General features: G+C 53.8%; 4 protein-coding genes across 4 annotated transcripts in view; 1 reads left to right on the top strand and 3 right to left on the bottom strand.

The window, feature by feature from the left end:
• ACRALDRAFT_1095042 (uncharacterized protein) overlaps positions 1–2,268 on the bottom strand; it is a gene marked incomplete at its 5' end in the record, with an annotated part of 3,264 nt that extends 996 nt beyond the window's left edge. The window contains 12 exons of the mRNA XM_071019756.1: positions 239–291; positions 354–766; positions 893–932; positions 997–1,093; positions 1,152–1,332; positions 1,393–1,585; positions 1,656–1,669; positions 1,739–1,870; positions 1,897–1,942; positions 1,995–2,083; positions 2,133–2,200; positions 2,242–2,268. Coding sequence (XP_070871675.1) covers positions 239–291; positions 354–766; positions 893–932; positions 997–1,093; positions 1,152–1,332; positions 1,393–1,585; positions 1,656–1,669; positions 1,739–1,870; positions 1,897–1,942; positions 1,995–2,083; positions 2,133–2,200; positions 2,242–2,268 — 1,353 coding nt within the window. The remainder of the gene's footprint in view (positions 1–238; positions 292–353; positions 767–892; positions 933–996; positions 1,094–1,151; positions 1,333–1,392; positions 1,586–1,655; positions 1,670–1,738; positions 1,871–1,896; positions 1,943–1,994; positions 2,084–2,132; positions 2,201–2,241) is intronic.
• Positions 2,269–2,395: 127 nt separating this feature from the next.
• ACRALDRAFT_1077824 (uncharacterized protein) lies at positions 2,396–3,989 on the top strand. Its single transcript, XM_071018690.1, has 3 exons — positions 2,396–2,686; positions 2,767–2,919; positions 2,976–3,989. The coding sequence occupies exons 1-3, from the start codon at positions 2,516–2,518 to the stop codon at positions 3,714–3,716; spliced, it is 1,065 nt and encodes a 354-aa protein (XP_070871674.1). The 5' UTR covers positions 2,396–2,515; the 3' UTR covers positions 3,717–3,989.
• A 159-nt stretch (positions 3,990–4,148) lies between these two features.
• On the bottom strand, positions 4,149–5,938 carry ACRALDRAFT_1072528 (uncharacterized protein; the record flags this gene model as incomplete). Its single annotated transcript, XM_071017989.1, has 5 exons — positions 4,149–4,394; positions 4,512–4,754; positions 4,937–5,043; positions 5,135–5,338; positions 5,749–5,938. 5 exons carry the CDS (start codon positions 5,936–5,938, stop codon positions 4,149–4,151), a joined length of 990 nt encoding a protein of 329 aa, XP_070871673.1.
• Positions 5,939–6,870: 932 nt separating this feature from the next.
• ACRALDRAFT_1065730 (uncharacterized protein) lies at positions 6,871–9,481 on the bottom strand. Its single transcript, XM_071017207.1, has one exon. It carries the CDS (start codon positions 9,357–9,359, stop codon positions 7,038–7,040), a length of 2,322 nt encoding a protein of 773 aa, XP_070871672.1. The 5' UTR covers positions 9,360–9,481; the 3' UTR covers positions 6,871–7,037.
• Positions 9,482–9,528: the final 47 nt, after the last annotated feature.

Here is a 9,528-nt window from a genome sequence, read left to right as displayed (position 1 = left end):
CGGCTTCAGCGAGCACGGCCTAAGCAAGCCCTCCCTATATACTTACTCTACCTGAAATCTTGGCCGCGGAATCTGCTTGTCAGGATACTGGTATCGAACGACCTAGGTTAGGTACCCACGCGCTCAAACGGGCAGGTAGGCACCCTTACACAACGGTCTCTAGAGGCTGTCTGAGAATGTTCTTCTCCGACTCTCGTCCATGTCCTCGTCTCATTCAACATCTCCGGTCCATCATGACCATATTAATTGCCGACGCGACGCGGTTGTTGACATTGTTCGACCATGACAGGTCTAGTCCCATGGGCGGAATGTTGCCCAACTTCTTTTTCGTCTTCTACGTTTATACCGCATACTCGATCTGGGTAGCTCGGAACCCTTCCATAACGGGTACTGGGCGCCGCCATTCCACATAAAGGGTTTCCTGCTGGTTCGGAGGGGGCTACGGATAGGGCGAACTGCACTCAAGTAAAACTCATCTACATCCCCGCCGAAGGAACTTCGCCGCCCGTCGAAACCGATAACTTTCAGGGTGCGACTTGCACACTCATACGACCAAGTACCGGCTGGAGCACGACGGAGAACGAGAAATCTAGAAAGCAAGATACGACGTGCCATAGGCATGGTGCTCTGTGTTTCCGGGGCTGCATATGTAACTCGAGCACCTCTCAACTGCTCGATAACGTCGGCTGCGTCTTCCACCACGCCCTTGGGATGGAACGGGTATCGATCGATATGCGACGATTCGCCGTTGCATCCCCCCGGTGCGCTCCCCCAAGTGTCACAGCGCGATTAATACCCATCCGACAACGAGATGGGCACTAAACGCTGGGGGCACACTGGGTTATTTTGTCCCGTAAATATTTCTAAATATAGCGTTGTTTCTGTGGACCACCCCTTGGGCTGCCCCATACGTATGCCTTCTTCATCGTCGGCTGTCTGAGAACAATGTTCGACCCGCTATAATCCCGCCCGATATCCAGCTGCGCCATTCTGGACCGTCCTCGTACAGAGTGGGGAGCACAGCAACCACGTCGCCGGGACTTGTATAAAAAAATGACCGTGTGGCGGCAAACGGAACCGTTCCCGTGTCTGTCTACATGCCCGCAGTACCTACCGAGTATTCGTATATGCAGCCTTATCAAATCTGAAACCGGGCTGAACCGCAGAACAATTATGACGGTGATCGACTTGATGTGAACCTCCTCTTTTGGGTTGACATGGGGTTGCCTCGGCCTTTTGTCGCTTGTTTTGAGAAGCGCCGGGTCGCGAGCGACGGCGTTCCAAGAAGCCAACGGGGCCGTTCTCGTGGCGATACCGCGGGCCATTGCTTCCCTATGGAAAAGACGAGGTGGGATTGCAAGAGACATACGAAGGGTCACGGATTATTGACACACATCACAAACCGCCAATATTCTTTGCAGATAGGTCATTCGTTCAAGTGCCGGCAAAACGTCAGCCAACCAGATCTCCATCGTCCATCGTCTCTGAGACGATCCACAGTCTGGGCCAAAAGCCAAGCCTACAGCAGATGTCTCAGATCCCAACGTCTTAAGATCTTTGACTGGAGCCTTGTTTTCCTTGGTCACTACGTGTTCAAGCCAAGCCCCCAGAGTATGTCTCTCGAATTCACCAAGATATTCCTACCTTCGGTGCACTACGAGGGAACATCCTACATCGTAGGCCTTGTTGATCGGGAAGTTCGGATCCTGCGTGGCTTATCAATCGCGAAGTAACAGACAACCGGGCAAGCACTGCCCCCTTGGTGGCAGTCAGCCGATTGTCTCCAAGCGCAGCGATCAATCCCTGGGTGGGAAAGGAACAACGCGGCAGGCAGTGCCCCAGATCTCGTGAACAGATCTCGTGTTCAGATCTGGCCGTGCAATCGCTGCGGCTCACCTTGGCTGACGACGAGGATGTCGGATGTCGAGCTTGGAGTTACCGTCTTGGAGTGTTAGACCACCAATGGTGGTAGCAAATTGTACACGACAACGTACGTTTGACGGAAGCAGGGATTCCGTAATTTACATGAGAACCAGTTTCTGGCATTGCGACGCCATCTAACTGAAGGATGATAGATTGCGGACTGGCGGCCACGGTAGATCAGACGGCTTGGAGGAAGCTAATAGTATGACAAAGGCCAAGCGTCAGGTAAACATGAATGCGGTGAGAGGAATACGTTGTAGGTCTTGGAGAGGAGTACCTACGTGGCATTCACTTGGACCGTGATAAGTTGGAAGGTACGCGTATTGAAGTACCGGTACTTGTCATTTTGTGGGGAAAGGGACAAAGGTACGGAGATACTAGATGGTCTGTGCCACTAGGTACCGTTGCTCGCCCTGGCTGTATAGCTTCAGCCACGGTGGCTAACAAGTCGAGGACGACGACACCGACACGACACACGTATTCTTCTGCCACTAAGAAACAACGGATCTCTCTACACACTTTAACAACATCTACGCCGTTGCATCTCGTGCATGATTCAGCGACCGACCAGTTCCCACGGGTGGCGTTGAAAATGGCACGGTTATCACACGCTCTCGGAGTTGCTCCGACCAACACACCAGAACGAAGCTTCGCCGAGTTAACCCAACTGCTCTCCCGACTCGAACAATCGATACTCCGCGCAGATCCCGAGCGAGAGAAGTGGCTCCGGTCCGACGAATTCGAACGCAAAAAGACGAACTATGTAAGCGCGTTCCATCCTATGCTATAAACTTCGAAGCGGGTAGCAAACGTGAGAGTCTGACTGGGAGACGATAATCACAGAATCTGGACTTTGCACGAAAGCTTCTGACGAGACTAGAACAAGAAGCCCTCGGTGTGAAGCTCCAATCGAAAAGGCTGGACATACAGTCCGACTTGAACCGGAAACGAGAATTACTCGAGAGGCTTATGGATCGCATGCACGACTTCGAACAGGTCAGGATTCGGACCTTGTTTGAAGCCAGAGATATAAGCGCTGACATTATTACCAGCTCCAATGCGAGGGGGAAGATACACCAGAGGGAGTGGCTCTTCTTGCCGAAATCATGGCAGCATCGAGTGAGAATGTGGACTCTCCGTCAGGAACTGCGACGGAGGAGACTGGGAAACCGGATGCGAATGAGGAAATACCAAGCCGTCCGCCACCAGAAAGTCCATCGTTGGCGGCGCAACCACCGTCCACCGCCCCGACATCGACAGATGACCCACAACCGCCGTCGAGCCCACCAGGCCCCGGATCCGTTCCTGCTTCCGTCTCGACCATCACAACGCAGACCGTCCGTCCACGGGCATCTCATCCAGCGCCAGCACAGGACACTGCCACTAGCACTGCCCGCGCGGCGCTCTTTGCAAACCGCCGCATGAATTCAATATCCAAAGTGCCCGCCACCACCGGTACGTCGACCGCGACAACCGAGGCCATCCTCGACCAGCAGCGCGCCGAACAGGATGCCCTCTCCGACTCGATTCTGAAGATGGCTAGCGCCCTCAAAATGTCGTCGCAGCGATTCTCGTCGACGCTCGAGGAAGACAAGGCGCTGCTGAGCCGCGCCGGGGACGGAATGGACCGCACGGAGAAGTCCATGGACGCGGCTAGTCGTCGGATGGGCGCGCTGAGGCGCATCACCGAAGGGAAAGGCTGGTGGGGCCGGATGATCCTATACGCTTGGATATACGGGCTCATGGTAGCACTTATACTCCTTGTCTTTGTGCTTCCCAAATTAAGGTTCTAAGTTGTGGCAACCGGTATGAATGGAAACGAGGGCGATCGGCGCAAGGGCATGGGTTCCTTACACATCATAGGCGAACGGGGCAACGTGATTTCAGGTGGACGGCGTTCTTTCGAGGCACTGGTATGCATGGGAATTCTCCCTTTCCTCGATTTTTGAGCCGTACTACGGAGAGGGCTAGCTAAAGAAAGTACATGGTCCCAGAATAGCAAGAGAAGAAAAGCACTATAAGAGGCCATTGGATTCTGGTCCAGATTTTACTCCAAGAGGACTGCGTTCAGCTGTCTCATGTCCATGGCCATAAGCAACGTTGGTACGACCTGCGATGTCCTGCCCGCCCATCACTGTTGCTCCGTTGGGCCCAGTCTCGACTGCCGCACCACGTGTGGTCGAGCCCCGGAGTAGGATGTCCGGATCAACAAACTGTTGACCCGGTCAACGAGAAGGAGAGTCAAAGCCCAGTGGACTGTCTGGCGGGCTGACGGGATAATCAGGAAACTCCCTGTGTTCATGTGGCTCTCCATGGTGCTGACCATCGTGGGCCCCATTCTGGTCAAGGGACTCATCATACTCGTCGCCGAACAATTCTTGGTACAGCGCACGAAGCTCGCGATTGCGGGCCCAGCACTCTTCGACGGTCCAGCCAGGCGTCAGGAGTCCTCCAACAGGTTTACCGCCAGTCTGTTTACGCAGCCAAGGTCAGCAAATATCCCTTACATTGCATCTTGTATATGAACCACCTCGGGATCACAAGATGTGCTTGAGTCGGGGATGAGGGGACATAGTATGCGGACTCACCGGGGGCGTGTACTGGAAGTGATAGCCGTCAACACGAGTACCAGCCTTCCAGATTCTGTCACACCAGTCGATACCGGTCTTGATCTTGAAGAAGTTCTTGAACCGGGCCAGCTCAGGCTTGAAGAAGCCGGAGCAGTCGCGAGGCCGGTAGATGCCAGCCTGGCGCCAGGGCTTGTTCTCCGTCTTCTTGTAAATCTTGGCGCCGAACCAGTAGAGTCTCGGTTTGGCGTTGGACTGGAAGAGCTAGATGGTCGAGTCAGTCAATATTGCGCATCCCTGATCGAGCCATGCTGCACCGCAACCTGCTTCGCGCTGCATCCGTCTACCTGGTTACAGGTCTCTGCTATGCGAAGAATAGGCATGGATATTTACAAGCCACACAGGCTTGGGATAGTGATAGTGATAACTGGAAGATCGAGACTCACATGCAAGACATATTTCTCGTAGTCATTACCAAACTCATCCTCAGTGGCCCGCACCAGCTCGACCTTGTACTCGAAGTCATATTTGTCCACAAAAATAGTGTACAGATCTGCAAACTGTTCAGCTTGGATGTGCGCCACGAGGATTCTGTTCAGTGGTTGGACTGGTGGATAGGGGCGCGAGGTCAGATGGATACCTACCAGGGTTCATCCACTTCCTTCCAATGGCGAGATTCTTCTTGGCCTTGATTTCCGCCATGAGTAGTCTCTTCTGAGCCTTCTCCTCGTCCTCCATGGCCTTAAAGCTGAAGTCCTTCTCTGGAAGCTTGCGGTTCCTGTTGCAGGAGAAGTCAAACCAGTCCAGGTGGACAATGCGAAGCTTCTTCCTGAGCAAAGCCTGCTTTACTGAGACAAGGCAACACAAAGAATGATCAGCCACTCCTGAATAGAAGCAAAAACCATAGACTAGTGGTACAAATTTTCACGCTTCAGGATGCTGGAGGGAAGATGAAGTTAAAGAGGCAAGGGCGGAAGGGAGAGAACTCTGCACATTGGGCCGGGGCCCATGTTTAGACAATGTTCTTTGGGGCATATAGGAAGGAGGTAAGCATACCAGACCCGCGTTCCTATTTAGGAGATTCTGGATAACATTACTGCCACTGAATAATCAACAGCGTGAGAACGAGTCGGGTGGCTAAAGAGTGGTGGTGTGGGTAAACGGAATCCAGGGGGTATATAGACGCCAACAGCGCGAAGAGCGCCTGCAATCAAAGACAAAGGAATACATGGCAAGGAAACAAGGAGAATATACTTACTACGTGGTATCTTACTGCGAGACTTGTACTGTTCTGTTGTGCATAGGAGGTGAGTGACCGACTCATCTAAGTCCTTGGTAAATCTGCCCTTCCTCTGGCTCGTCCATGAGTCGATGTTCTCCTCTGTGAATTGGCCAGGCATTGGCCCAGCTGTGGCGATGACGATGTTCTTGAAGATTCCCTTGACCATGTTGACTTCTTATCTGAGAATATTCCTTTGCATAAAGAGCATATATATGACGATAACTCAGTGCGGCTGTGCCTATGTTTGATCCTATATCTGGTGAAGCGTTGGGTCTTGGTATGTTCGACGTGTGAAAGAACCTCGCCCAGGGTCTTCACTCAGCATACCAGACGCCCTGGATTCGAACTACTGATGAACCTGGGATGATGTCTGGCAGTTGGGTTGAGGAAATAGTCGAGATATTGGAGATATTGCCAACAACAAGGCAAATACGTCTAGAAGTTAAGTCCCTCAAACCGGTCCGACTACCACAGCGGCAATGACGGCGTGTATGGAAGCCAGCAGGGACGGACGAAGGTAGCTGCCAGGGAGGTGCAGTAGCTATCGTAAGAAGCTTGGTCGATCTTAAACCGAAGCTTATTTCACCCCGTCCAGGGAAGGGCCCACGATGAGATGGGCTTTCAAGGGAAGCCCCGCAAGAGGCAGAAGTAAAGGGCAGCGGGAGCCTCCAAAAGATCGTGCTGTGAAGATTGCCAGGCCCGAGTGTTTGGGACTCAGGAGGAAACCCCTTTAAAGAAGCCATACCGTTAGTCGACTGGTGTTGGGATTCTCTAGGTCTGTTCTACGACACTTGAAAGATGGAGGGCATGGGTTGGTCGTGGCCACGAAGTAGATGGTCTGTCCACGATGGCACGCCCATAATATAGAGGAATTTGGAGGCAAAGGGTAGAGCAAGTAGGGCAATACCCACGGAATGGCATCGACCTGGTAGAAGTAACGGATATATTGAGACAAGCTTCCAAAAGACAGCCGTCGCGGAGAATGGGCAGCTACCTCATTCTCTGTGTTGAGGGATATGATTGGGATTCACATTGACTACGGAAGGGGACCCCAGGGCGTGATATCGTCATGTAGAGACTTGAGCGGAGGGCATGTGAGAAGAAGGACCCAATGTGCTCAATTAAGACGACAGCGACGGTGAGACAGCTGAGAAGTCAATATACCATGATGACGGAAAAACGTTGGGAAGCAGATAGTGATGGATAACAACGATTGCTATGGAACAAGTTCAACGTTATGAAATGACCCAGAACTTCCATCAACCTCACCTGTAACTCTTCGCTGTCTCAACAAATGCCCTAATCTTCTCCAGACTCTGTTTTCCGTCCTGCTCAACCCCGCTGCTGACATCCACCCCGACAACCCTCCCCGAGAGCTCACCCACCGCACGGACAGCTTCCAGCACGTTATCCGGGTTCAGCCCTCCCGCCAAGATGACCCGAAGTTCAGGGTCCTTGGCCAGCGTCTGCTTGACGCTCGAAACGTCTAGCAGCTTCCCTGATCCGGCACCAGAATCCAGGAGGGGCAGAGTATGGTAGCCGCGAAGACCAACGCCCACTTGGCCTGGTTTGAAGCAGCGAATGACGGGGACAGGGATCTGGTTTGCCCACTCCACCGGCTCATCACCGTGCAGCTGTACAATGTCCAGATTGAAGCGCTTTTGTTTCTCCAAGACCTCATCTAGCGGTTGGTTCTGGAAAATGCCGGCAAGCAAAGGCCGCCCCCTGGGTAGCCTCGCAAGAGCACTGGCAAAGTAATCGACAGCAGCGCCCGTCGCGGGGACCACGTCCACTGCATCTGCCGTTCCTGGACTTGACGATCGGTAAGAATGGATCGCCTCTGAAATGGCCACGGCAGTCTCGTCGGATATACATCTCTTTGCCCCGGGAACCAAGCAGACTCCCACCAGGTCGGCGCCCGCCTTTGCAGCCTCCAGCGCCGCCTCGGCGGTCCTGGTGCCGCAAATCTTCACGAGAAGCGGTTGCGGCTTCTTTTGTTCGGGTTCGGCATCTGACCCAGAACACAGCTGCCGGATAAACTTGCTGGCATCTGGTGCCCTCATGATGGCCTCGCCCACAAGGATAGCGTTGATACCGTCCTTTTTGCACATCATGACATCCTGATGGTTGTTGATGCCACTCAAGGCGCAAATGATGGTGTTCTCCGACACCATGCTTCGTAGCCGGCTCGTCGTGTTCATGTCGACCTCGAAGCTCTCAAGGTTACGGTTGTTCACGCCAATGACCTTGGCCCCAAGCTCGATGGCTGCTGTCATCTCCTCCGCATTTTGCACTTCAACAAGCGGCTCCATACCCAGCGTCAACGAGTATTTGTACAGCCTCTCCAGCTCTTCGGCATTGAGCATCTTCACGATGAGTAGTACCGTGTCAGCGCCGGCCAATCGGGCCTCCAGGATCTGATACTCTTCAAAAATGAACTCCTTTCTGAGGATGGCTGGCCTGTTGGGCATGCCGTTCAACACTTGCCTGACAGCCCGGAGATCCTCAATGGTGCCCTTGAACCAGTCAGGCTCCGTGAGCACGGAAATGACGCTTGCCCCAGCCAAGGCATACTTCAGGGCCTGGGTCGGTGCGTTGATATCGAGGTCGAAGATGCCCTTCGACGGCGAGGCACGCTTAATTTCGGCCATGAGAGCAACGTCGAACTTGGTCTGGCGCAGGCGGTCGACGAAGGGGATTTGGGGCGGTGCGCCGTTCAAGTCATACGTGGCTTGCAGGTCAGCAAACCTCTGCGAAGGAATCTGCTTCTGGGCAGTGACAGCCTCCCTTCGCCTGGCGTATATCTGCTGCAGAATATTGTTCTTCTTCCCAGTCGGAGGCGACGCAGGGGCAGGGTTCGAAGCAGGAGCACCATTGGTCGCAGGCAGCTTCTGAAGGCGAGCATTTTCCTCCCATGTGCCACCTTGCATATGCAAGAAGTTCTTCAGGACAGTACGTCCCTCGGCTGTGAGAATGCTTTCCGGATGAAACTGAACACCCTCGACGGTGTATTCCCGATGCCTCACTCCTTGGATGACGCCCGGCGAGCCGTCAGACTTAGCCACCCACGATGTCATTTCCAAACAAGATGGGAGGGTGACGTGAGTGCCAGCGAGGGAATGATATCGGGTGACGGGGAGACCTTGGGCGAGACCGGCGTAGACACCCTTGCCATCGTGGGTCAGAGGGGACGTTTTCCCGTGCAACCACTCGCCAGCAGACCCAACCTCGCCGCCGTAAACATCAAAGATACATTGCTGGCCCATGCAGATACCCAGGATGGGAATCTTGCCAGCGAATTGCCGGATTGCATCGCGGCTGATGCCCGAGTCGGTGGCGGGGTGTCCAGGGCCGGGGCTGATGATTAGCTGGGTGGGGTTTTTGCTGATAAGCTCCTCGAGCGTGATCTTGTCATTTCTGAAGACGGTGACAGTGGCGCCCTCAAGGATGAGGTATTGGTAGACATTCCACGTAAACGAGTCATAGTTGTCAATAAGAATGAGGTTGGACGCTGAAGGGATTGGCGGCGCGGGGTCGGGATGATGCGGCGAGTGGTCAATGATATCGTTGCTGGAAGAGGAGGTCATGGTGAAGTCGCCCTAGCTCGCCACGGCAGCAGTCGTATGGTTGGTTGATGGCTGTGTAGGCTCTCTTGTTTGACGGCCGGAAGAGAGATTTGAGGCGTATAACAGACAATCGCGAGAGTAAGAGTTCCAGGTGAGTCAGCGCCTGAAGGCGAAAGAGAGTGAAAGTGAG

The sequence above is a fragment of the Sodiomyces alcalophilus genome, assembly GCF_042370955.1.
Source record: "Sodiomyces alcalophilus JCM 7366 unplaced genomic scaffold ACRALscaffold_8, whole genome shotgun sequence".
Lineage (NCBI taxonomy): Eukaryota > Fungi > Ascomycota > Sordariomycetes > Glomerellales > Plectosphaerellaceae > Sodiomyces > Sodiomyces alcalophilus.
This window is presented reverse-complemented; position numbering and strand designations above follow the sequence as displayed.

Coding starts and splice junctions, on each gene's coding strand:
- ACRALDRAFT_1077824 (XM_071018690.1), top strand. CDS start 2,516: ATGGCACGGTTATCACACGCTCTCGGAGTTGCTCCGACCAACACACCA. Junction 2,687..2,766: donor AACGCAAAAAGACGAACTAT/GTAAGCGCGTTC, acceptor CGATAATCACAG/AATCTGGACTTTGCACGAAA. Junction 2,920..2,975: donor GCATGCACGACTTCGAACAG/GTCAGGATTCGG, acceptor CATTATTACCAG/CTCCAATGCGAGGGGGAAGA.
- ACRALDRAFT_1065730 (XM_071017207.1), bottom strand. CDS start 9,359: ATGACCTCCTCTTCCAGCAACGATATCATTGACCACTCGCCGCATCAT.